Source organism: Struthio camelus, chromosome 12, assembly GCF_040807025.1.
Source record: "Struthio camelus isolate bStrCam1 chromosome 12, bStrCam1.hap1, whole genome shotgun sequence".
NCBI classification, from domain to species: Eukaryota; Metazoa; Chordata; class Aves; order Struthioniformes; family Struthionidae; genus Struthio; species Struthio camelus.
Genome location: NC_090953.1, coordinates 17,362,582 through 17,389,877, shown reverse-complemented (window position 1 = coordinate 17,389,877; position 27,296 = coordinate 17,362,582). Strand labels below are relative to the sequence as shown.

Below are 27,296 nucleotides of genomic sequence, written 5' to 3'. Positions count from 1 at the left end.
AAAAAAAGATTCACTTTGAAAAAGAAAACTACAACAACAAAAACAATAAAAGTGGTGAACATACCTTATATTTGGTCATGGTGCTAAAATGGTTGTTCCTGAAGAACACACAAAGCTCTCCCTCCTGGACAGCTGAAGTCAACTCACACAGCCCATGGTATGTCAACTGCGTGGCTGTGTTATTTAGAAATTGCTCAGCTACAAATCCTACAAAAGCAATACATCCTGTTACGCATGTGTCTATCATACGCTTGGTTAACCACTCACCCCCACAAGTTTCATGACAACTAAAGAAAAAAAAATCTTTTCTGTCATTGCTTTGATTTCATTAGAACAAAGAAAGAGAAACATCTCACCGATTAATGCTTTTTTGTTTTATTAAGCTTGGGTTAAAAGCGAATTCCATTTTTACAGTTTACTTGCTAAAATATTTTACTTAATGCTTTTAAAGCAGGACTTCCTAGGAGTTATTCGTCACAACGTCATCCAGCTAGCATGCAATTCATGGGTAGCAAAACACATCTTCTGATTTAATCCTTACAAGTAATTGTTGAATGTGGTGAGAAAACATGGAAAAAGTGGTGGTGGTGGGGGGGGGGGGTGTTATAATGGGCTGACTGAAAAGAGTGTTTTAAAAGTAAAGCAAAAATACCATTTGTCTATCTGTCTACTCTAGCAAATTTCAGCAATTCACATTCCTCTTACTTTTTCCAGAGAACTGGTGGGTAATTACATTGAACAGGAAAAAAATGTGAGAGAAGTTTAAGCCACAGAAACACCTGTGGAACGGAGTACGGAAGGAAACTTTTGTCATTTAGTATACATCCCTAGACAATGGCAAGAGGAAGTATGCTAAGCCGTAACAAAATTCTTAATCTAACTTGTTCTTGGGAAAGACCAGATAAAGGAATGCCATAATATGCAACCTCTTCTCATACTAATCCGTATTTACTACTGAAGTTTCCTCTGCTGTAAATAAAGCTACAAAACACTTGTCCTCTTTTGAGATATTTTTAGATCTACGAGAACCTCATGCAGAGGCATTACTTCTGATTTTAATCACAGTATTTAAGACTCGTCAATTTTGTTAACATCTGCCAAAATACCTCCCTAACTATAAAACAATGAGACAGAAGAGGTTCCAGAAACAGCAACACGATATTTATTGAACAGAGCATCACATATCACAACACCCTTTTTAAATGCACCACAGCAAACTGAAAATACTTCACAAGCTGGAGTCCCCACTGCTTTCTTTGTCGCACTTTCCTTCTGTGGAAACCAGTAGCTATTGAACACTTCTTTTTATTGTGCCTCAAGAAGGCCACGTGTTAGCCTTTAGCTTGAGTTGCAGCTCAACCTGGAGAGCCGCGGTTGCACTGCTGCTGGTAGAATATGGATACTGTTCAATATATACAGCTGGTTTGCTACTGAGAAATACAGGAAAAGGAAGTTAACAGAGCAGCTGTTGGAAAAAAGGGCTGCCTTTTGCCCCCAGCAGCAGCTGTACATCACTGTCAATAGACTGCTAACTCTCTGCATTGGGTAAGAGGGTGGCACCTGAATGCCATCAAGGAGGGTGCGTTCACTGCTCAACAACTACCCCCTGTAAAGATGGGCCAAAATAAAAATAATTCAAGACCACATGCCGAGCATACAAAACCCTAAGAATTCCTCCAAAAACTCAGTCCTAAATCCTCTAGAGTAACCAAATAGAAGTGGTTTTCTCTTTCTTTGGCTTGTAAATATCTACATTCAATTTCCCTACATATAAATTGGAGCAAAATTTGTCTTATCCCCTCCCTACTAGAGGAATGCCCTCTTATTACCACAAATGTAAAGGAACACCTTCAGAGAGGGAAAAATGAGCTGAAAGTTCCAAAACTTCAGCACTGTAGACAACTTCTCATGTTTAGACATGCTATATCCCCTTCCAATCCAATCATTACTGATTTTTTCCTTTTCATGTATATAATTCATGGTCTAATTATAAGAGATTGAGACATAGCCAAGTTTAAATCTAAATGCTGCTCATCCTACCATTTATAAGAGTAAGTTCTCTCCAGCTTTTAAAAAAAGGATATATAATAGAATTCAACAGAATTAGGCTGATCCTTGTTTTGAAAATTGCACCATGGAAGTTTAGAAGACAAGCACAGCGCTTCCCAGGGAAAGTTTAATAGACACAATTAATGCAATTCATCACACCTATATCATTACGCTACAGACAACACACACCAGGCCCCACATAAGAAATACTTCATTAAGATATAACAGGTTGGTTATTTGGATAAAGCACAGAAAAAAAAAAGATACCCACCTTCACTAACCAGTTCACTGTTGTCTGACTGTTTACAAGAAATTATCTTCTCCACTAACTGATTGTAACTGCAGTTACCAACTGCTTTTACAATGTCAGCAACCTGGAGCAGGAGAGAACAGGACACAAAAGTGAGAACCTATCTTCATGGAGAACAGAAAACTGCCCTAAGCCTATTGGAATTATTCGTTAAAAAAAAAAAAAAAAAAAAAGAAAAAAAGAAAAGAAAAGTTTCCATTAACATTATCCTCCTAAAACGGCCAAAAAGCCTTAGCCCAGATTGTTACACATTTTGCAGTGCCAGATTCCATTCTGAATCCATAACTTCTGATGGCTTATTACTTATTACTGGAGAGAGGAGAGAACGGGGCTCGTTTCTACAAAGAATAACCTCTTCTACAAACTATTCTTCTACAAAGAATAGTTCTTCTTCTAACTATTCTTCTACAAAGAATAACCTTCACTTCTTTCTCCTTTACTTCCCTCCATGGTGTTTAGAGCTCACATTATAGACTCAGTTTTCTAAAACTGGTTCTAATGCTCCGAGTTCTCAAAGCAGTGACTGGCAGAAGTCAGCTGTAACTGAAGAAAGGAGGAAAGTAGCCTCAAATTCCTGATAAACGTTCCCTAGTGAGCCGTCAAAAACAATGAGTGGTATACTACATCTGGCAACTTCCTATGTCCCTCAGGACACCAAACCTCATTTGCACCATCATGATTTCAGAGTAATGTTTTGAATCTAAGCTTGACTAAAAATCTAGTCTCTGCAAAGTTCTACACTGAGAGAGACACGGACAGTCTGGGTTTCCCTTTTCTCCCTCTCCTTGAAGGAAATCCAACTTTACTGACTAGGTTAAGAAAACCCTTTCCCATAGTCATCATTATTGACTCAGATCTACCAACTCCAATTAAAATTAACAGAAATCGGAAACATCGTCAAAAAAACAAAACAGAATAATTTAACTTTGTGTGAATTATTATTGAAAGAAATAAGTTACCTGAGGGTCCACTAACCATCCATGGTACAAAGGGATATCAAGAAGATCAAACACTATGCATTCAGGTGTATATTCAAATACTCGCACACCTGTGAACTTCACATTCACATCCAGACCTGTCTGTAACTTATGTAGAATCGCCATTGCATCACTCATATTCTGACAGCAGAAACAAATAAAAAAAAAATAGATGACTAAATATAGCTGTGAACATTCCGTGGTTACCCTTATAAACTTGCATCATATAGCATTCATCAATTCAACATTTATATATTAAAACAAACAAAAACCCCACACAATAGAACATCCCCCCCCAAACTTACAAAAGGGCAAATTAGCTGAACAGTTGTTTCAAGGTATATTCACGTTATTCATGGTGTATTAAGTGCACGTTTAAATACAAGACTATTCAATTACATTTTTGTAGAAAATACTTATTTGGAATGAAGTATTACTGCTGTTTGCATCATCACAGTATATGAAGGCACCAGTCACAGACCAAAAACTGTACGTTTTGTGTCTAGCAGGTGAAGTCCAGGCTTATTTATTATTTATACTGAAGGAAAGCACAAAAGTCCCAAGCCACATTGGCCACAAGGACTCAAAAAAGACACAGCTTAAAAGCCTTCAAAACAATGATTTGGATACAATCCTCAGAAGGACTTAGTTTTCAAGTACCTATGTGCTGGTGGGAAACCTGAAATTCATAAGCCATTTAAGTGTTCCAGTAATTTAGTTCTCACCTAAATAATACTTTCCTGAAGTATCTTCATATATGCACATATTGCTGCCTAGATCCCCTTTTGAGCATAGATGTAGCCTACAAATTTCCAGTTTACACGTAATACAAATCCTATAAAAGAAGGTACCAATCCTGACCAGCAATTTGAAGGTAATAATTAGGAAATACATTCCCCCCCAGGCATAAAGCTGTTACACGGGAAAAATAAGATGACAAATCAAGCCAATATGAATCAGGAATATCAGAATTTTTTCTTCCCAGAAGCCCATGAAAAGATGTTAAAAGCTGGTACTTTTACACCGCTCCCCTCAGCTCTCCATATAACTAGGACCTCCACAGTATATAAGCTACTTGATTTTTCCAATACTTATTTTGAAAGGATCAAAGATCAGCCTTCCTTAGTCTATTCCTACTTATTTGTAGGAGCAGAAATGGGCTGTTACAAATAAACAGTATACGGGATATAATAGCATAGGTTGCTACACCTTCATCTCTCAAAAGTCCTAGCCATCACTTCCCAATCTCAAAGTGTAGTTTCTTTGCTCACAGGGTGGAGGTCAGGCCTGCAGCTTGAGCACTATGTTAAGTATTAAGGTAATTTTCATCACTGTGCCAGAAAAGATTTGCAGAATAAGAATTCTAGTGTTTCTTACACTACACTCCTAATGATACACCTTCCAATTCTACTTGCTGATTCTAATTCAAGGGTTTATTAGTTTAAAAAAAAAAAAGTGAACATTTACAGCATACAAGTGGCTTAATTTTTTTTTTTAGTTCTGATTGAATACTAAAGAATATTTTGTGTTTCATAGATAAAGTTTTGCTATCTTATTTTGGACATACCTTTAAACGGCCTGTAGATTCCACTAGGAAAATGTGTCATGAAAGTAACACTTATTGGTGTTCCCAATATAATTCTAAGGGGAATTGATCAAGTTATGAAGATCCAATCAAGCAAAGAGAAGATGAGCCTAAGAAAAAGTGCTTTGTGAGACAGTTCTCTTGAACTAAAAATCAGAGCGATAAAATAAATGTTTTGATATGCAAGAAAGTATTTTCCACTAAGCAAGAAGAATCCACAGAGAATATCATCAGAAAGTATCTGCAGTATTTGTGAGAGGTCCAGGAAAGCTCTGAGGGGTTTTTGTTTGTTTGCCTAGTTTTGCAATATTATGTTGCTTAAAAGAACTCGGTATTACAATTATGGAAAAAAGGCATCAGAAAAAACCAAAACTACAGACTGGAAAGGAGATGGAGACAGAAAAGATTTAAAGGATAAAAAGACTATGAAATGCTGAATGTTAAAGACAGTTGCCTCTATGTTGTCTCTTTTTAATAAGGAGTAAATGGAAAGAACTGCAATTAGTGGAATTAGTAAGGTAAGAAGGAAAAAGCAGTGACAATGAGGATGACTATAGGATGAGCACCGAGAAAAAAATTAAAGAGGTAGGCTAACAACACAGAAGTTGGGTGACTTACTTTATCAAATTAAAAGCAACTTGCTGAATTGCAGCAACGTTCCAAACAACTTGATCAATTAAACAGCTTAACCAATATATTAAGTTGAATATTCATTTCTACGGCACAAGAATGAGGGAATGAACAGATAGAGTAGACGGAAGCAGAAGGCCAACAGAAGCCTGTATATTAGAACGTAAGGCAGTAGAACGTAAGGCAGACCTTACTATTTTTAAGAAGTCAGTCTATGCTTCTTGTAATTCAGTATTCTGAAGAATGTACAGATTAAAACATACTGACTACTAAACAAAGCAGCTGCATCATTCAATACTTGACAATTGATGATCAATTTTTTAAGCATAGCTTTGCATCTACTGGAAAGATGAGCATTATCTAGACCTTAGAAGAACTTTTTTTTTCTTGTATCTCTCAGCTTGTGATAGAGTTCCAAAATAAAATTTGTGTGTAAAAATTGTGTAGGCATACATACGTAGAACAGCCTAGTCTACAAATCTTTGCACAATACTTTAGACATGCAACAACATGGATTAACAGATATAGTAAGAGTTTCGTGTTTATCAACTGCAGCATTTTAACCCAAGTAATTAAGCAACTCCTCTTAGTGATACATAACATACATAAACAGTAATACTGTTTGTTTTTCCAACTCACATACGACCATACTTGTAAAGCACTTTAAAAAAAATTGCTTTACATCGCCTTATTGACAAAGGCAATAAAAGCCACAGCTTCCATTTTACAGCCACTCTGAAGAGCTTCTCATGGAACACTTAACATATGCTCAAACAACAGTCATTCTGCAATTGTAATTTGGTTTGCTTTACACCTAGTTTGGGTACCACTGTAAGTCCAGCCATGCCAGCAGTTTATCTTCACACTGTGAAGATGAAGTAGCTGAGTTCAGCAGACTGTTGTGCCTCCACACCCATACCCTCTGTAACATTAGCTAGATTACACTGTTCAAACTCAGGAACAAGCATGCAGTAGAATCAAGTATAAACATATTTTCTCATGAGTAGCATCAGATTGTCTTTACTGCTATCCGATTTTCACGCTTACTGCAGTCTTTTACCTTATTCAGAACACACCTGACTTTTGCACCATATAAGGCCAGGCTTCTGTCACAGAAGCCTCAACCCTGTACTCAGTTCTGACCAGTACCGCTTAGGTAAAGAATCCTTTTGAGTGTTTGAATTTAATAGCCTTTTTCTACAGAAAAGTTTTTCGTTTCTGCATCACATAAGTCCAGTGAGTGTTGAAGGCAACATTTTGTGCAAATGACAGGTCTTAGGTAACCTTAACATGAAGGATTGCAATAACTATCTTTATAATGTGATCTGGCCTACAAAAAAACTTCCGAAAACTCCTGAATTAGGTATCAAGGAAGTATATCTGTTCATAGACTTAGGAGATTTAAACCTGAAAGAATATTTGAAATCTTAGAAGACTTGAAGCTTCTATAGAAGAGTTTGTAAAGCACCATACAAAACATAAGGCATAGCTGTAAAACGCTGCCATGGCCATTATCCAATATCTGCAGGTGAGAGAGCTGGTTAGGAATAAAGTATCACTGATAGCCCTCTATTAAACTATTGCATAAAGTTTCTATTACCAGGAAAGCAACAGTTCGGACTGCATAACTACGTGTTGCTTCATCCTTTTGACAATTTTCCTATGTCACAAGACTTAAAATTTAGCAAGATTTGTAAGTCAGTCTCCAGATCAGGCTCAGATTTTTTTTTCCATGATTATTATTATAGCAAACCTTACATTTTAACTGCATTTAATTATTGGGGTCCAGATGCCAAATACAAAAACTATTATCAGAGGCGTTTTGGAAGAAGCAATGCTGTACTCCCACTCTGCTAAATGAATATGAAGCAAGAAGTATTCGGGGGGGGGGAAAAAAAAAGTCAGCACTAGCCCTACATACAGACAGAGCTTGAAAAATCTGCCCCAAGAGTCTATATATGATATCAATATTTTTGGAAACTAGTAACATTTTTTTCTTTAACTACAGAAAGTCTTTTGCCATAAAATAAAAGTAGTAGTCAGTTCAAATGGTATTGCCTTTTATAATACGGAATCAACCTCTTTCCCTTGTCACCACCCAAAAAACACAGATTTCTTTCTTGCTCAGTTTATATCCTCAGTGGAAGTTTAGCAGGGATCACAGAATGGATCGTTCTGGAAAACACAGATGAACAGAAGATTTTTAAGAGCAACTGCCCTCGTATACTTCCACGTTACAGTTTCTCAGTATGCTACCAGTTCTTGAGTCCTAGGATGTAATTATAATTATTTTTCACATTATTTTCTTCTTTCACATCTTCGATTTCATAGCCAGGACCTCCTTTTAACAAGCCATTCTCAAAGTCTGTAGTACTCTTGGTAGAACCTGCTATTTATCACTGGCATTAAGGACCCTCCCAGAATTAGGATACACAGCAGCTAGGACACATTCTTTTTCAGAAGTGTGAATCATCAAAACCAGACTGAAAAAAGCCCTGAGTTACTTTGACCTCACAGCTGACCTTGCTCTGAACAGGAAGCTGGACTAGAGAACTCTTGAGGTCCCTTTCAACTTGAATTATCTATCCCATGATCCTATGTAACATTACAGAGAAGGTACTTTGCGGTCTTAGAAGCATCAGGTAAACTGTAAAACCCTTTGTTTTTTTAAGTCCCTCGCTGTAAGACTGCAACAACAAAAACAGATCTACTGATTACTAGATGCAAGCTTCAGATGAAATATTCCAACTGTGCCAGTGTTCTACACAACTTCTGTGGAAGGAAAAAAACAGTTTCTGGAAGTTATCCACTTGCTCTCAATCTTCCTCAAGCACTTCACTGTGGGCCTTTCTCAAGATGCTGGTTCAAAATCCTGGCAGAACTTTCAGTAAACCAATTCTCTTCCTTCTCTCCCTTTTTTTTTTCCTCTCCTCTTTTATTTGTTTAAAAAAAAAAAAAAACCACTACATATTTTGGGGAATTCACAACAAAGCGTCCTCATGGTATGAGGTAAACAATATCAGTCTGCATTTACCATGTAGTTACTCTTTGCTTATCTCATTTGACTTATATTAAGAAAAAAACGCTTAAAAACACTCTTCATAAAATTTAAGATTTTCTGTACTGTATCTGTGATCTGTCCATAGCAGCAAAAAGTAATTTTCTTCATACCTATAAATAAAAGCACATGCTGTTTTGCTGACTCAGATTTTAGAATACAGAACTAATTATCAATACTCCAGGGACATTTGTTAACTAAGAAGATGAAGTACTTCAAATATAAAAGAGTCTTTCATTACACACATTGCAGGAAAAATCATTTCCTGTCTTGATGGATATTAAGATTTTCTTCACTAACAGGAAATATTTATATATCATACTCTATTTTAAGGCCAGAAATGAAAAACAGGGAAAATTATAACTGCAAACAGTTTGGTTTTTTTTATTTTTAAAATATCACGATAAACCTTACATTAGAAATTAAAAAAAAAAAAAAATAGTTCTGTCAGATATAAGCAACTACTTTAGGAGCAGCTTCTTACCTGCTCATAATTTAGACGCTGAATTTCAGATATCTCTTTAGGCTTAGCATCAAGAATATAATCTCCTAAAAAGGTGAAAATAAAATTAAGTTTATTTTACACTCAAAGCTTCGAGATTTCTAGAACACTTCTGACTGAAGATGACTCTGATCGTAAATGCAAGCATTTAAGAGTTATATTAAATTAATGAGATCGCATGAGTTTGAATTATAATCACAGAGTAGAATAAAAATAATGAGTATAAAAAAGTAGTAAGATCTTATTAAAGAATAAAATCTGTTTTTTTTTCCCATAATCTGTTTTTTTTCTTCTTAAGCTGTAATAGAAATACTTGGCAACTGCTAATCATGTTAATTGAAGAAGAACCTAAACAATTTGGAGAAAATGATTTTGAAATTAAAGTTAATATGAAAATTCCAGAAGCTAATACATGCCTTCAAAACAGATAGGATGAACATTTAGACAACTGTGATTACGGAGCGAGTTCAGACAGTATTATACTGTCAATACAGTTTAGAAGAAGCGGTTAGACACAGGCAGCGAGATTTCTTAAAGGACATACTGAAATTAAAACATTCAAGGTTATGTAATTAACTGTTTTTTCTTACACTGAAAAACTTAGTGAAATACTTTCAAGAACAATGTATATTCTTCGCAAGCAGAAAGAAAGAAAATATATCAAGTTTCTCTCCTACTTAAGAAACTAAACAAAATTAGCACAGAAAGCTCAAACATTTTAAATGTATTAGGCTGCAAAGGGAAAGAACTGTGGTACCTATAGCTTAAGAACTTTAGCAACTGCACTTCTAACATCTGGATCATTCTGGGTTATCAAAGTTACAGACTGGTCAGTTGGAAGCCACTGCAGGTTTGCCCAAGACTGAATAGGATGATGGAGCGGCCTGCAAACGAGACACCCCCATTCACTATGACAATTACATTCATTTTTCCTGTAATTTTAACTGGGTCATACTACCAAGGAGTGGAGTTACTGCGGATAATTAAAAGGCACAACTGACTTACTACGTTCTGTGGTGTATAACAAAAGAACGTTGTAAGAGACATGAAGAAGTTTATGTCTAAAAATGTGTTGGTGTACTAAGCCAAACCACCCGCATCACTAGGCTGACTTAGGAAAGCAATATAGGAAAGCTTTAAACACTGCTAAAGAACAGCTTAAGTTACTGTACACCATGCAGTGGTTTTCTTGAAATGTGAATTCAAGTAAAGCTGCATAAAAAGAGTTGGCAAATAAATAACACAGTCCTCATATAATACTACTCACTAGTAAGTATAATATATAATTGATTATGAGAAACCTTCTATTGTTAACAATTACGAACCTAAATATTCCATCAGTTGTTCAGCCGTTATGATTTCCATCATCGGTGGCAGCTTAACCTGTGAAAGAAAAAGTATATTATCTTTAAAATTTCAAAGCAATACTTTATTGGCACTTCCTAAACTGTATTTCTGGACTGAAGCCTTCTGATGACACCTGGCTCTCCAGTTTATAACAGCATTACCTACTGGGACTGAGAACCTCACTGGGACCTCTAGAGAGCTAAGAGAAGAAATTTGAGAAGGCTTTTTGGTTCTTAGTGAAACGACATGCTCCCAGCACCTTCTCTCTCTTTCCCTTTCACATGCTGCTCTCTGGCCAGGGCTCCCATCTCCTACCGAAACACTTCGCCAGCATCTCCCTTGATCTCACAGGGGTTCACGCTGCTCCCCTTGTCAGGTCAGCTGCAAACACCCAGGATGAAGAGACAGAGAACTGTAGCCACACTTAACTAAGAAAGCTTCACCTTCTTCGTAAGAGTCTTTGGCACCTTGAGGTCATTACATTTCTTAACTGCCTGTTAACTCAAAAGTTGCTGTGAGCAGACAAGAGGTTGTGGAGGACCTGGTAGCAGTAGCTCCTGGGAATGGGAACCCAAGACTCTCACAGGTATGAGGTGACGACCTCCCCATGGAAAGGCTGACTAATGCTCCCTCCGTCTCCCCCCCATCCAAGTGCCCCACACTTGCGTTTCAAGGGTTCGCTTTATCTCCACACAAGAGAGGCTGGACACAGACCTCAGTGACACACAAATAGAAAGGCATATGTAAAATTGTTAATTCATGCTTAAGCTTTAATAACCTCCAACTACTTTGCCAGGTGTGGAGAAGAAAGAGGAAGTAAAAAGCGGTGAGATGGAAGAACAATACATATAAAGGTTTTTGATGAAGTACCCCAAACTCAAAAATACAGAATAGCTACAGATTACACTGTTCACATTGTGATTAAGATGGTTTCCTTCCCAACCTGAAACCTAAGTTATTTTAATCACTTTCCTGGAAAAAAAAAAAAAAAAAAAGAGAGGTGCGATTGGGCTAATAACGTAGCTAATTGTCAAATAGGATTAAAACTGACTAAGGTAAATAACATATGAGTTTCTGACAAGGTTCATTAAATCTGGAAGAAGAAAGAGACCCAAGTTAACGTTGCCTTGGAAGGAAAAGCTACACTGTTATTTTAACCGTTATTTATGTACTGGCTAACGAGTCTGCCCAAACTTAGGTCAGCAACAGCCCACAGCATATATCGCCTGTTGATCAACCTTTAGATGGTGGATATATGAAGAAGCTGATGGTACTGTCAGGAATCTGGGGAAGGAAGGGAATGATAGTATAAGGGTAGCAGGAGTGGAAGGTTGAGGGGATATAAATCGTTAGAGAAGCAGGACATAAATTTGTAAGAAAGAAGGCTTAATTAGTTCAAATGCTTACAAAGCAACTTTAAGTTATTTGAATTAAACAAGAAAAAGTCAAACATATGCAAAGGCCTGTGAATTTTTCAGAATATATTTTAAATGAGCTACAACTGATTGTTACTTACAAAATTTCTTAACTTCTTCCCAAAACTTCTCTAAGTTTCACTAACACTCTATATGCTAATGGTTTTCAGAATCTTTGATACTGTTCATAACATTCATACTGAACATGCACATAAATACAAAATATTGTGCCATGTAGCTAATAGGACTTAAGGTTTAAAAAGCTAAGTCTTAGACTTCCATCTCTGAACTGACAGCATTTCAGCCTGGGCAATCATTAGCTGTGCAATCTGAGTTCTTTCTGTCTGGTTCAGTACTGCTCCTAAGGCGTATCACTGTAAGAGCACAGAACAGAATTACTTAAATTACTTATGCCTGAAGTGGTTCTGGGACCAGAAACACTACAGATGCATAAGCATAGCATGGAAGAAAATTAGCATGCTACCTCACTCTCAGCAGGACTACTGTGATGCTTCTTTCAGGACTGAAGCTAGGGTTTGTTGTTGGTTTTAAAAACATACCTATCAGCTCAGCCAGCGTTACTTGGGGATCTCTGCTCTGCACTACATTTGGGAATCTAGATGTATGTTTACATTGCAAATGGCAGCCATAAGGCATAATTATATGGGTTATGTATATTTCAGCACTATGCTCTCTCTTGTAGCATAAACATTTTAATATTTCAGAATTTATGGACTAAAAGGGATATTATTTGTATCACTGGCTAAGAATTTGAATTTTCCCTCACAACTGTCATGCTTAGCATTTTTTTTTTTTTTTAACTGGAGAACCAAAGAAGATGAATTTTACTGGTATCTGCAGAATCTCTTGGATGTTTTAACAAGCTAAATCTCAAAATTAACTCCTTAATTAAATGCTAAACAAAATCAATGAATTACTTCATTGCATAATCTCAGGGCTGGCATGTTTCACGAAACCTCGAGCCCATCTTTAAAGAGGGCTAACAGGGTTCCATCACAGACATAAGTACTTCTGAACAGAACTGACTGAATTAGGATAGACAGACAACATGACATTTCCTAACGTCCGAGTGCTCATTATGAGTACTTACGCTACAAGAAACATATTGATAAAACAAAACAACCTTATAATCTAAGGTGGGGAGGGGAATCATACACAGCCAAACTCATTCTCCATGTGAACGACTAGAAGTAGGAAAACAATGTAAGCAACAGTAGCAAAACCTGCTGTTCTTCATAACAGTTTTGAGGGATAAACTTGATCAGTAGGTTTCAGAGCTCTGTTGCTAGATTTCACATTAATTTCACATGTTAGAAAAAACGTGTTTCTCCAACTCCCACCTATTTCCTGTATTCTGTTTTCCTGGTCTTCCTCCCCAATCTCTCTTCCTACTTCTGCCTGCTTTTCTTTCTCTCTGTTTCTCCTACCATTCTCAGGAGCGGGAAACAAGATCTTTCTCACACAACCACAATGCAAGGAACAGTTGAGCCACCTTTGTAACAAAAAATTTTAAAAAGGAGGTAAACAAATTTTTAGATCAAATATTTTTTTATCTAGCAAAACCCATGGAGTTTTTATGTGTTAGACTACAAACTGGAAAACTAAACAATAACTTTAAATATTTTCAGCTGCCTTAGCCCACTGTCCAGAAAGGCTTTAAAATTAAGTGACACCGTCTTGTATCGAAACTAACACTTCTGAAAATACCACGCATATAGAAAGGGACCATAACAATTTTTAATGGCATACTACATACAGCCTCAGAACCTGTGTTTCTAAAATATGCAACTTCTCTAAATTCAGTGTTCTGGAAAGGAAGAAGGGAAGCTTCAACCTGCTCAAGGTTTGTACAAACCTGTACAAAAAAGACAAAGACAAAAGACAAAAAAGTCCCCGCAAATATATGCGTCCGTCGTCCTTGCAGAAACAGCTTCATAAACATCAACAGATACTATGTGCTGCCACATGATAACCTTCCCTCACCCCCCAAAAACTTAGATCAGGCTTTTTACTCTGGAAAACGCACAGCTATAGGTCCATCATTTGTAAGATCAACCCATCTCACATACACAGGAAGGAAGGAAGGCTGCCAAGGCCTCTCCTGAGCATTCATCAGAAGCTCACTGCTAACTCATCTTCAGAGGCTGAGTGAGTTCATCCAAGCAACTAGTGTGATTCTGGCCATAAGAAGGTTTAGATTAGTAAAAAGAAAAAGCAGACAACATGTAAAGGGCCAATGTTAGATCGCAGACTAAGTACTTCCACTGTGGCCTTTGACAAATCAAATGGTTATCAGCAGGTCTATGCTGTACTCAGCTCTGCTGAAAAACAGGCCATTTTTACAAGAGCCTAAAACTAAAAACTTCTAACTAGCTTTTTTATTATTTTTTTTTTAAACTTTTCCTCTTCTCCGCACCTCAATTTGGATATATTTAAGCCTGTAAGGTTATATAACATTTACTTACATAATTGTTACAATTGCCTAAATAGGTAATGCTTACAGTTCTAAAAGTTATCGCCATTTTAGCAGAACTAGAGCATACGGGGAACACAGTCCTCCCAACAAACTGAAGGTTTTGGGAGCTGTGACTTGCAAGAACTTTTGAATATGCTGTCGACCGCACTAGCAGGATTATTCTGCTGCTTAAGCTGTTGGCACAAGATATGCCATAAGCATTAATTTTTCAAAACTTTATTAATATTACTGTTATTTACTTTCATATTATGTTATATTTTCCCTTTGACTTGTCTCATGCTTCAAAATTATTTGCTTCTCTGTTCTCTGGCTATTTCAGAAACTAGTTTCTGCACAATTAGTCATGGTTCACAGATTGCTCTGGCTATAGGACATCATCCTGCCTACAAAACATAGATCAGAGTTACATGGCACATTCGTTAAGCCTTAGCACCTGATCCACATATTACCATAGAACACATCCTGAGAACGGCCATTTATCCAAAAACAACGCTTAACGCAACGCCAAAAACCATCAAAGAGTGCTGCACAAACTACATCTAACAAAGATACCTAGAAAAGCAAGCTTTACATTGCTAAACTTAACTACCTAGTGAGCCACAGCTTTGCTGAAAAACTGAGTTGTCTGCAGATTCAAAAAAGCTTAAAGACACTGTGCTGAGCTACCCTACATCCGAGGAGACAACCCACGCTTTTCCATATCTGTTTAAGGTCTATTTCAATACTTCACTTAGGGAAATGAAAACAAAAGAGAAGCCTAAATGGTTACTCTGCTGTTTGGCACAACAGTTACTTTCTGAACTCACTATCATACTGTTTTTGTAGGTTTTTGTGACTTAGAAGAATGTTTCTGTAACACTCCTTTAGGAGGGAGAACTCCTCAGCTTACTATTCTAAAGGTTACACTGCAACTTAAGCTTCTACAAGGAATCTGCAGGAACACTTCCAAAGAAAACCAATGATTTCCTAATTGCAGCCTTTTAAATTATGACTTTTAGACATTCAATCTGCTACCTCAAAGTTGCAAGCCCAAACTCTCTTTCAAAGAGAGAGGCAGCAGGCTAAACAGCTGTATTACAAGTTTAGTTCCAAAAAACTGGTACTATTGAAAGGAAATGTGATTAGTCCCTATGGGTGCTACCTCAGAATTTCCAAAAATCCAAGTGTTGCAGCAATATTTCACAGATAACATACAATGCAACATTCCCAAAGAATCAGTTATTCTAAAGTAATTTGCATACCTGTATCCCCACTAGAGATCTTAAATTTGATCTCAAAAACACCTCCCAGAAACATAATAAAAACTGAATAATGACTAGGAACAGAGAACCATCTTGCTGAACTAATGAACAACGTTTTCACAGCCACTACAAAGAAACACCTTGAATATATGGCACACTGCAGGTATCTATTACTGCAGTTATTTCAATCCTGTAAGTAAATGAATAAACTACGCATAGTCCTCACTAAGTCAAGAAAGATTGACTCAGAAAAAACAAAAAACCACCCCCAAACCCTACCTGTTTTGAATGAGGACAACGGGAACACGTGAACAGGAGATTACAAAACTGTGAGTACAGGGGTAAAAAGCTTGTAACTTGCGACGCTAAAACATCTGAAAAGTTGAGTCCTCCTTAATAAATCCAAATGCTAACCCGAGTTTTTAGGATTAAACACGCAAAAATGTTTCTGTGACTATGACTTACATACCCTCTGGATGCTTTATACTCAGTAATAAGAAGCCAAAAAGGTCTTTAGTTTTAAGCAAACTGATTACGTGCCACTTGCCACAAACAAGTACGTGAACTCAACTTAGGCTGTTATTCAAGCACAGCTGGCACACAGTACCGGACCTCAAAAATATCACTGCAGCCCTGGGAGAAGCAAAGTACAAAATCTAACATCCAAAGGGATGCATTCTTGAAAGCCTAAAAGCTAGTATTGTAATTTAACATTTCTCAACTTTGAGTGCTTGCACACTTTATCTGAAGTCCTTTGAGACCATGTTTACCTACCGCATGACCAAAACACTCAACCTTGAGATGACAGAGTTCTGAAAAGGAAGGTTGGTGGTTGATGCAGGAAAAATAGGTCAAAGTGTAAGAGTTTACCTTCTTATTCTCTATTACATCTTTATTGCCATCCCCCTCTCATTTCCTTTTTGCTCCCATGTTTTTATTTTTTTCCCCACCATGTAGCTTTCATTCACCTAACGCACACTATGGCATTCTCATTCTGCTTTTGCCTTTTTTTAAATCTCTTGGTCTGCTCGCTTATTCCCAAGTTATAATTACCTGACCCAATCTAGTGTTCATCTTGGTTCAGGAGAAGTGAGAAGAATGTGGATGTCCATCCTCAGCCTTGGTATGCAGCTGGCTACTGTCAATGATGTACAGATGAGCTGCCAATAAGCTTGCCACTCCAAACAATGCCAACATGGTTCTTGACTATAAACTGGGGAAAAGAAAGGCTAATTTGGAGAGGCACTAATTAGGAGAATCAAATTATAGGCAGGGGCAATATATAACCGGCTAACAGAAAAACCTTGAAGCACATAAGTGATAGCTCATATGATAGTGGCTTCACCAAATCAGCTGGCTGGTTGTAAATCACAGATACTCTGCTGAAATTTTATATAAACAGAATTACAGAAAACCTTTTCTGTAATTCTAGCAACAAGAAATACTAGGGCGCTCCAAAGAGGCATTTTGATTTTCACTAACTTATAAAATCAGATATCACATTAATTCTCACTAACATAGTAATACTCAATCAAAGCAGAATGTCAGCTAAAACTCTGGATGGAGGAGAGCAGAAGAATGTAATTTTATACACAAGGGGGCAAAATAAGAATAACAAGGGACAAAACTCTCTCAAAAACTAAGCGCAAATAACAAGGACAATTCTGTTCCATTTATATTATTTCATTAAAGGAAGAGTTAAAAGGGAAAATTCGGGAACTAGCCATTTCTTTAAAAACAGCACTACACAGAATAGTAACAGAACCAGTTCTCCAAGGCCCTGCACTCATCCTTAGACGTTAAAAAGAGGAAGCATGGAAAATAAGGGTGGAATACTGAAATATAAAACACACCTTTGTGTTCACTTGAGATAGACAGAACCTACATAAGACAATAGCGTAAAATCACAGACAGCCTCCCTGTACTGCTTTCACTGATGTCTAAACATCTGCTACGAATACCACTGTATCCACAGCTTTTGTCCTGATATATGAACCATTCTGCTTAAGAAAACGTACAGAAACTGTAACTCAAAAAAAGTCAACAATTGTCTGAAAAATTATCTTCCATTAAAAACAACTACTGTGTTCTATTTCCACTTGAAAAAGAACAAAAGATGGAACCTCTCAAGCAAGCACTTTTTATAAAGCTTGACTGTTGGAAGGTCCACCTTCCAATTTAATTTTAAAAGCCAGGTTTTTTTTCGCTTTGTTTCTGAGTGAACATTCCTCTGGTTGTTGGTTTCCTCTTTCAGGTGCTGTTCAATCAGATATCAAAAATCTATAACTTTTTTTCTGCATCTTCCTAATGAATCTTTTTGTGCTTGCAAAAGTCGATAAACATATTTCCTGAAGCGAAGCACAAATGGAATGCAACACAAGTTTTCCACACTAATATACAGGTACACCATCAAGCATTTGTACTCTTGCCTGCACTCCCTGACTGGCTTGCTTTCATTAATTCTGTGAGTACGTCTCAAAGTTTCTACCACTGAAGTAAGTAATAAATCTCACGTTAGAGTTTGCAAAACACCATGACTTGTAAGCCCAAGGCGTACACTTGCAAAATGCATTCTTCCTCTTCTTTTTGATGTTTTTCCGTGTCACCTGTTACACCTGTGAATGGCCATCAGCTCTTCCAATACCAAATCTCTCTCTCTTGATACTACAACGGAAAAGCTACTTTGATAGAGCTTTCCTACTCTAAGGCATCATTCCACTATCTCACCTATCTTTTGGGTTTGAACTACTAGTATTTTTGCAAGGCACATCAACCTAATAGCTCCTCTCCACGTCCCTTTTACAGATAATCATTAATGTTCATATTACACCTTATATTTAAGTTGCCTTCCTCCTATTTTAAAAATTTAGAGGTTAAAAACAACTACTCTAAGGCTAGAGGAAGTCAGTATCCAAGACTGTTATTAGAACACAAAAACTTCCAGGTCTCAAAGCTGTACTCGATCATGACCCGATTTACTAATTACTTTCAAATGCAATATATGCTGCATAACAGTGCAAGTACATCACTACCATGCAGGCAGCTGTTCGTACAAATCTATATTTTGCCAAATTCTGCCTACGTGTAATTGCATAAAAATAACCTATTTTCTCAAAACATTGCTCCTACTTTTCCTACTATAGAAACGTTTACTCACTAGAAACCCGCACATATCCGCAAACAATATATTGCTTAGCAAAGCATCAACTAGATATAGATTCCTGTTTTAAAAGGCGACAACAAAGTAAACCTATGCGTGACAGCGCTACCCAAGGAATATATGGGTGAGACTACAAGCGACTCTTTGTTTTCCAGGTGGCTTGTGTGAGATTTAACAGCAGACGTAAGTTTGTGCCTTATCAGCACAAGCTTCCGGCGTTGCACTAACGCGTTTTCGGCGCTGCGAGCCGCCAGCCACCCCAGCTGCCCCGGCGGGCGCGGCGCGGAGCTGCGCGCCCCCCCCGCGCACACGGTACCTTCCAGGCCAGGAGCAGCACGTTCATGATGGCCAGCAAGGGGCAGGGGCCGTTCTCGTTCTGGGTGATGACGGGCGTGTTCTCCTCCTTCCAGCGCACCCACTTGATGTGATAGACCGACTGGCCCGGGAAGCGCTCCTTGGAAGCGGAGAGCAGCTGCGAGCCGGCCGCCGGCCTGTCCCCCGCCGGGGCCGGGGCCGGGCCCCCCGCGGCGGCTCCCGCCTCCTCGGCGTCGCTGTTGAGCTCGGAGCTGCTGGGGCAGCCGGAGTGCAGGTTGGAGAAGGACTCCAGCGAGTCGAGGCTGCGGGACTCCTCCCCCGGCGGGCTGGCGGCGCCGCTGCTGCCGGAGCCGGCCTCCGCGGGGCCGCTCTCCGAGCTCGGCGCCGCGCCGGGGCTCTCCGGCCCCGCGGCCTCGGCGGGCGGCGGGCTGCCCTCGGCGGCGGCAGGCGGCGGCGGGGCCGGGCCGGGCTGCCCGCCGCCCTCCTCAGCGGCCGCGGGCCCGTCCCTGCCACTACCACCGCCACCGCCCTCGCCCGCCGCCGCCGCCTCTGCCGGGAGGAGCTGGTCCGCCGCGCCCCCGCCGCCCCTCTTCAGCGAGCCCGGAGGCGGCGGGGGCTGCGCCAGGCTCTCCATGCCCGGCCCGCCGGCTCCGCCGCGCTCTATTGGCACCGCAGCGGCTGATCCTTCGCCAACAGCGCCCGCGACGCCATGACAGCCGCGGCGGCTCCGCCCCGCCGGGGACGTGGGGGCGGGAGGGGGAGCCGCCCCAGGTCGCGGCGGGGCCGGCGCGGCGGGAGGGCACCCCGAGGGCCGGACCGGGCCGGGCCGGACCGGATCAGACCGGCGGAACCCTCCGGCCGGTCGGCGGCGAGGCGCGAGGGCGGAGGCGGCCCCCGGCGGGAGGGGGGGGGGGCGGACAGGTGGGGAGGGCGCGCGCCCGCCGGCCGTCGGGGGGGCGCGGGGCGCGCGCGGGCCCGGAAGGGGCGGGGCGAGGGGCGGGCCCCGCCCCCTGCCGGCGGGGCGGGGCGCGCTCCCCTTCCCGAGCGGGCGGGGCGGCGGGGGCTCGGCCCGCCACGGGACGAGCTCCGCTTCCCTCGGCGTTTTCCAGCGCTTTTTGTGGCGGTTTGGTAACCGCCCGTGAGGGCAGAAGAGGGTTGTGCGGGGACTGCGATGGGCGAGGACGGGTGCGGCCTTCGCCCTCGCGGCCACGTGCCTCCTCTTCCTCTCCCCTGCAGAGACAGAAGCGCCTCGGGGGCCGATTCCAAAGCAAACGGAAAATACAGGTTGGGGAAGACAGGACTTTCTCTTTTCTGCTCTCCGCAGGGGCTCTTTCTCGTTATCTGCGTTTTCCGGAAGCTGTTCCATCAGCCGCCGCAGGCCTATCTGAAGTAGTTTGCTGTAATGGCACTTTCGGTGCAATGTTTACCCAACTTCTGGGGGATCCAGAAATGAATATGCAGTTGCACCGCCGCCTGCAAAGTCAACTGCTTTTACAGCGAGCTATTGCTAATTTCAGCAATAAAACAGGGAAGGATTCATTTGAAAACTCAGCGGTTGCGTTGACTGCTAAGGGAAACAAGGCAGAAGAGCTGGGTTTCAGGGAACGAGGGGGGTTTCAGAAGGAGAAGAGCACGGTTCAGCAGCGGAGAGATCTCCCCTAGGTCGCGCCACAGTTCCCCGTTCCTCGCGCCGCTCCGGCCTCGCGCGTGGGTGAGGAAACGACCGCCAAATCCCGTTCAGGAGGTTTAGCATCGCCTATGCGTTAACGTGCCGGCAGGACACCAGAAGCGGAGGAGAAGAGACGGAGCGGGGATGACCGCGAGCGGAGAAACTCGTCACGACGAGACCGCGAGGCCAAGGACGCGGCCGCCCGGCGCGCCGGGGCGGGCGGGCACCGGGAAAACGGGACGTGCAGCGTGTCGCCCGGGCGACTCACGGTTTCCTCTTCCCGGCAGGACTTTCCTCCGCCCTGGCCTCACGGAGGCGCCCGGAGCGAAGCTTGCGGGGCGGGTCAACGTGCCGCGGGCGGCGGCGGGGGAAAACCGCGCGTGGGTAAAGCGTAGGTGGGGGGGTGACGGGAACCCGCCCACGCGCGTAAGCTTCCGTAAGGCCTCGTTACGGTAAAAGGCCACCGGGCTGTTCACACAGCGTCGGCTTCAGAGAAACCCGAGGGCGCCTGCTCGGCAACGCAGCGGCCGGGCCGGGCGGGAAGGGCAGCCCGGATGAGGCCCGCCCCCTCAGGCCCCGCCCCGCCAGGTGCCCGGCCCTTTAAGGCGCGCGCGTGCGCACTGCCTTCCCTGCGGCCCCGCCCCCTCACGCGCGGTGGGCGGGGCCCGGCACGGCCCCGCCTGCTGGCGTCGCGCAGGCGGGGGCCGGCGGCCGGAGCAGGGAGTGCAGCGGAGCGGAGCGCGGCCGGGCGGGCGGCGCCGGGGCGGGCCGCCGAAGCGGAAGCGGACCCCGAGGGGCCTCCGAGCGCGGCGGGGGACAAAGCGGAGGGCGGTGCAGGAGCTCGCCCCTCCCTGTCCCCGGTGCCGAGACTCGGGCGGATGCGCTGTGGGTAGGCGGCGGCGGCGGCGGGGCCTGGGCCCGGCGACGATGGACCTGGCGGGGACGATAATCTTGCTGTGCTCCTGCGCGGCGGGCGCCGGAGGTGAGCAGCGCCGGCCCGGCCTGCCCGCGCGGCTGGCGGCGGCTGGCGGCGGCGGCGGGCCGCGCTCCGCGGGGCGCCGCGCCTCCCCGGCCCGACGGCAGGCCGCGGCCGGGCCGTTGTTCGCCGCCCCTGGGGCGGGCTCCGCACCCCCTGCCCCGGCCGGCCCCGCGCCCCCACCGCCTTCCCGGGACTTTTCCGCCCGCCGCGGCTATTCCTCTTTTTCCTTCCTCCCGCCTGGCGGTGTCTTCCCCCTGCCCGGGTCACCCCCCGCCCCGGGACTGCCCTCCCGGGCCGCGGCGGCGCTGCGGGCCCCGAGCCGCCCCCGGCGCTGCGCCGCGCCGTCGAGCAGGTGCCCGGCCCGGGCCCCGCCCGGGCAGCGGCCCTCACCGCGGGGTCGCGGCGGCCCGGGAAGCCCACCGCCTCCCCGACCTTCCCGAGAAGCGGCTGCAGCCCGCGGCAGGGGCTCGGCGCCCTCGGGGGCCAGAAACAGCGCGCTCGCGGGCGGCGGGCAACTTCGGCTGTTAGTTGCCCTTCAGCACTAGGGAGCTGGCAGGGCAGTTTCTTCCCCGGGTGCGCTCGTGTTTACTGAGCCAGTCAGGGCAGGGGAGCGCCTTCCAGGGCGAGACGCCTAGATAGCGGGTGAGCTGGACTTTCGGGGCAGTCCCTGGAGGAGGGCGGGCGGAGCAGGTGGCGAGGGCCGGCTCCCCCGGCCGAGGGGGCGCCTCTGCCCCCGCCGGGCTCTGGCGCGGCGCGGCGGCGGGCCGTCAGCGGGGCGAGCCGCCCTAGGCCCTGGCCTGCTCTGGGCGCGCTGAGAAGTAGCGTCCGAGTACGTGAAAGCTCCAGCCGGCGGGCCGCACTTGTGGCTCAGCTCTCCGGGTTAGCGCCGTAAGGAAAAGGAAACGGGACTCGTGCTCTGAACTCATCCCGTTGTTAGTCTGACGAAAAGAAACTTTTGGCAAGTTTCTAGGTTCTCTTGACTAAGTACTGTAAACGTTTACAAACACTGGAAAGACAGAATTCTGCATTTGAACGATTTTCTTTTAGTAAGGTGTTGATAGCTGTGCCAGAAAAAGGCAAGTTCGTGATTTTTGGTGGCGTTGCTATGAGAACAGCACGAACTGAAAGCAACTGAAAAAAGAAGTTACCTGTGCTCTCTTCATATACAGTACCTCCTGTATGGACTAATTTTACACAATTCTTGATTCCAAGTTATACTTCTCTGTAAAGCTGTGTAGTTTTAAGTCATATAAGTGTCGAATAATTTAAAAAGCCACCATTAATGTTTCCTTTTTTGGAATGCTCTTCTATATGTTGAACTTGGGACATTTTTCTGGGATACCTAAGTGTATTTAACTCTTCTTTCAGAATTACTTAAGTCTTGTCCACCCCAGTAATATTTATTTATACTAGTCTTTAGATACTGTTAAAGGTATGTTATAGATTAACAGAATTTATTATGACTCATTGTTAACTGTGAACTGGAGTCACAAAGGCATATTTGTAAGTATTAAGATGCAACATAATTTAATGATTTGTTTGAGGGAGAAAGATTAGAGTGATTTAATTATCCGGAATTAAATGTCTTCGTTGTGATTGATGGAGAAGTTGTTTACTTCTCTGGCCTAAATTGTTCTTTTAAGATTCTGTAACAGGAGCACAATTAAAAGTGGTCACTGGTGTTAGGATACTAATGAAGTGTAGTGCAGTATCCATATTATGATACTTTGTAACCATCTGTACAGTCTGTGGTTAATACAGACAAGCCATAAGCAACTCAATCTGATAGGACCTGAAGCACAAGCATAATCACTTTCTGATGTTAGCTCACTTGGGAGTAGGGTCAGAAATTTTTTTTTCTTTACTAGGACTGAATAAATATGATCTTCAGAAAGCAAGCTGCCTAGCTGTGAAGTTTGAGTACAGTTTCAATATTGTAAGTAGGAAGAAGGCATGCCAGTGTTTTTTAGTAATTGGGGAAAGGTGGAATTTGTTTTCAGAAGGGATATGTGTGTTAGTTTCCAGTAGATACTGCTTTCAAACTTTTAAGACTTTACAAAAGTGTAAAAGGGATCTCATTCTTTTTTCTCTAATACACTTGGAGTTGCTTGATTCTTTTCAATGCTGGTGCTATTAATTTTGACATGTATAAATGAATTCTCAGTTTGAGGCAACATTCTTTGCAACTGTTAGGAGGATGTTCTGTTACATGCAATGAAGAAGCATGCAAATATATTAAACAGTACTTAATTATCTATAAATAATGATGTTCTTTGAGGAATGGAAACAACTGATATAACTTCCTTCTAGCTGAGGGTTGTTTAAAAAGGAGAGGAGGTAGAAAATACAGAAAAGAGAACTAATGAAACAAGAAGTTTGGATTTAGCAAGAATGATCATGTTTTGGCTAGGCTGATCAAATGATGAACTTCACTGTGAGTGTATGATAAGTTGTTTGTTTTTACTGGTACGCACTCTTCTGTGCTGTTAGGACTTCTGAATTGTATCTTAATGTCTTGTGCTGCTGAATATTGAACAACCTGCTTCCCAGTTAGCATGGGAGAAATTCTTTTTTTTTTTTTCTGGACACATGGGGGAGTTGTGGGAAGGCATTTATGAATGATCAGCATAGGAATGATTTAGTCTGCATCCTAGCTATCAATTGAGAAGAGTACTAGCCTTCGTTAATGTGGCACTCGGCCTCTAGCACATAACTAGGATTTAAAATAAACAGTTAAGGATTTTATATGGCTGAATAAGACGAGGACTTGTAAAGGCAGCTGTCAGTTGCTTGAAGAATGCCCATAGTGATTTTAAAAAAATGGTGTTTAGATCATAACTCTGAAATACCATAATCTCCTCTGCACCCTATTGTGGCCATGATCTAAGAACCTGAGATTGGAATCTGGTTGCTTTTAAAAGGATCTAAAGGTTCAGTTATGCATATGGCAGAGCAACTCTAATGAGTTACTGCTGCCTGGTGGTCTTGCCCTGGTAATGCGTTCCCGCCTCTCCTCCTTTACGAGCTCCAGTGTTTGATTGCTTGAGGAGTCAATCTAACCTGCTAATCTAAACAAAGTAAATTAATAGTTTTATTCCAGAAACATAAATTCCATTGATTTATTGTGCAGACCCAGGCCCAATGGAAAAGAAGAACTGGGGCATTGCCAAAGTGGGAGGAAGAGGCTTAAAAAAAGACATCTGTGGGCCAGTTACAGTAGTGGTGCTGTATGTACTGTCTAACTGTACCCTAGGTGTAAGTTTCCAGTAAAGGGAAATGATGCTGACTTTGTTTTGGTAACATGTTTTTTTCTTCCACCAAAAACCAACTTGACTAAAAGAGAATGTATGTTTTTGAGCCAAATCAGTTGTAGTGCTGGCACAAGGGAGGAGCAGAAATGGGCTGGATGAAAAAGGACAGGGGGACCTCCCCTTCTGGTAGATGCCATGAAACCACAGCCTGAATTAATTCTTCAGTGAAGTTCAAGCCAGGCAGTGTGTGGTAGAATTACTGGCTTCTAATTAACTGAGTTAAAAACTTTATTCAGGTTCACGTTTGAGGATCTGAATTTGCACTATTTGCAAATTTGGTTGCTTTTGACATGCTTTAGCATAGAAATACTAAATCTGAGTGCTGTGTACCCTTCTTTAATGGGAGTCTCATGTAAAGGGAACTTTTTTAGGAGAAAAACCGTGGATTGAAAATTGTTTGAAGAAATATGACAGATTTTGATAATCTTAAGTAATTCAAATGATGATTAAGTCAAAAGTCATTCTCTTAACAGTATTCATCATATGCTGGCATTTCAAATCTGCAAATCGGTGATGATGCTCTCAGTAAAAAGAGTTGTCCAATAAGGTTTAGGCTGACCATTGAACTTTTTGATAGTCTATGAAGTCGGACTCTAGTTTTTTTTTACTGGTAATAAATGTGAGTTGTATTCAAACTATTTACCTTTGTCAGGTAAGTCTTCACTTCTAGAACAGTCCAAGCTTATCTTATTATTTTATGGATAGTTAAGCGTTGCCATCTTTTACCATGCTGTAGATAAACTTAATAGATGTTTAGGTTTACACTGGTAAACTTTCAGTACTGTTTATTACCGATCTCCTTCATGTGCATGAAGTTGGCCTCTGTAATTTCCTCCATAATCTTCCCAGGTTTGACCAGCCTGTAGATCTCCAGGTCCCCCTCCTTGAAGATAGGTGTGACATTTGCTTTCTTCCAGTCATCAGTAACCTCCTCAAATCACCATGAATCACTATCTTTCAAAGATGGTAGAAAGCCTTGAGATGGCCTCAGCAGCTCGCTCAGCACTCTTGGATGCATCCCATCCAGTCCCATGGGCTTTGCCATGCTCAGTTGACTTAAGTCTTCCCTAACTCTGTCACCTCATACTGCGGGTAATGATTCGCTCCCACAGACTCTGCTAGCCGGGGAAGGTTTTGTCTAGAAAAGTCTCGCTAGTCTTGTCTGAGACAATAATCATGATGAATGAGCTGAACAGCAAATCATTTAGCGCAGGCCCCCGAACAACTGTTATATATAGCTGCTCAAAGTATGCCAAGAGGCTCAGCTAAAATCCAGTAGGTGATATATTTTACCTTTTGCCTAATGTGTGGATGCTTAGGTAGAAGGTTAGAATATATACCTCTGACTCTGTCCAGTGGGATTTGTTTGTTCAGAAAGCAAGACAACTGTAGATATTTTCTTTACAACTCTCAAGGGATATGGCAGAGCGCCAAACCTTTATGTGCAAAAATCTTTCACAAGGACTGACACCGTGAGACCTTTACCTGAATGTTCTGCCTAATTCTGTGTGGAGTATTTCCTTCTTAGAATTTAGTTCTAACCCAGTAAAAGTAAAGCTTCTTTCCTGAGGGTTTTTTAATCTGTAGGATAGTCTTCTAGGGACTTGCTTAACTAGGTGTGGCATTTCCTTTCAGGTTAAAAAGCCACCCCATTTTCACTGCTGGGTATACTGAAGCGTTCTTGTCCACAGGCTGAGCGTTCAGGCACCGTACTGCTGAGGAGTGTTGACTTATTCCACTGGGTTGCCTGGAAATGTATTGTCATCTGTGATGTTTGGCTAGTGGCAACATGAGATTTGTAGAGCAGCTACCTGAAACTTTATTTGAATACTCATGGCTCAGTATTTCTTACTACAAGCTTTCTGATCATATGCTCATTTTAATAGATCTGTCCTGCAGTCTCAATTCAAATAATACTAATCTTTTATCAGATACTCTGAGAAGTAAAAGTCCTCTGTCGGGCTCAATTAACTTAAGAATTTATAGGCTACCAAGACAAATGTTACGGAAATTGGAGTTAATTATTAAGCTACTCTCTTGAAGAGGAGAATAATTTTTCTCTTGATTTGTAGCTGTTTTTATTTCTTTTTAGAAATCTTGGTGACTATGTGCACATCTTCCACAAACATTTAAAGAAGCCGGAGCTAGATGAGGAGTCAGTTTGTGTGTATGCAAGTGCTTGCCACATTGAAATTGAGTAAGAACATATGGCAAAGAAGACTAACAAAATAGAATAGAAAATGAAAAATCA

The 27,296-nt window shown here is 42.2% G+C and overlaps 2 protein-coding genes across 6 annotated transcripts in view; one reads left to right on the top strand and one right to left on the bottom strand.

The window, feature by feature from the left end:
* The window catches only part of MINDY2 (MINDY lysine 48 deubiquitinase 2), a 38,739-nt gene extending 18,931 nt beyond the window's left edge, over positions 1 to 19,808 (bottom strand). For all 4 annotated transcript variants that reach the window (XR_011143833.1, XR_011143834.1, XR_011143835.1 and 1 more), the window contains exons 1-6: positions 19,088 to 19,808; positions 10,437 to 10,494; positions 9,094 to 9,158; positions 3,319 to 3,477; positions 2,321 to 2,423; positions 65 to 207 (exon numbers count right to left, since the gene is read on the bottom strand). Coding sequence is in view for 1 of the 4 variants with exons in the window: in XM_068959109.1 (XP_068815210.1) it covers positions 65 to 207; positions 2,321 to 2,423; positions 3,319 to 3,477; positions 9,094 to 9,158; positions 10,437 to 10,494; positions 19,088 to 19,720 (1,161 nt within the window). In the remaining 3 variants the exon portion in view is untranslated. The remainder of the gene's footprint in view (positions 1 to 64; positions 208 to 2,320; positions 2,424 to 3,318; positions 3,478 to 9,093; positions 9,159 to 10,436; positions 10,495 to 19,087) is intronic.
* A 296-nt stretch (positions 19,809 to 20,104) lies between these two features.
* The window catches only part of ADAM10 (ADAM metallopeptidase domain 10), a 53,370-nt gene continuing 46,178 nt past the window's right edge, over positions 20,105 to 27,296 (top strand). The window contains exon 1 of one of the 2 annotated variants that reach the window (XM_068959107.1): positions 20,105 to 20,370. Coding sequence is in view for 1 of the 2 variants with exons in the window: in XM_068959106.1 (XP_068815207.1) it covers positions 21,683 to 21,737 (55 nt within the window). In the remaining variant the exon portion in view is untranslated. Of the gene's footprint in view, positions 20,371 to 21,482; positions 21,738 to 27,296 lie in introns of those variants that run through there. The other variant, XM_068959106.1, reaches the window with a different exon arrangement.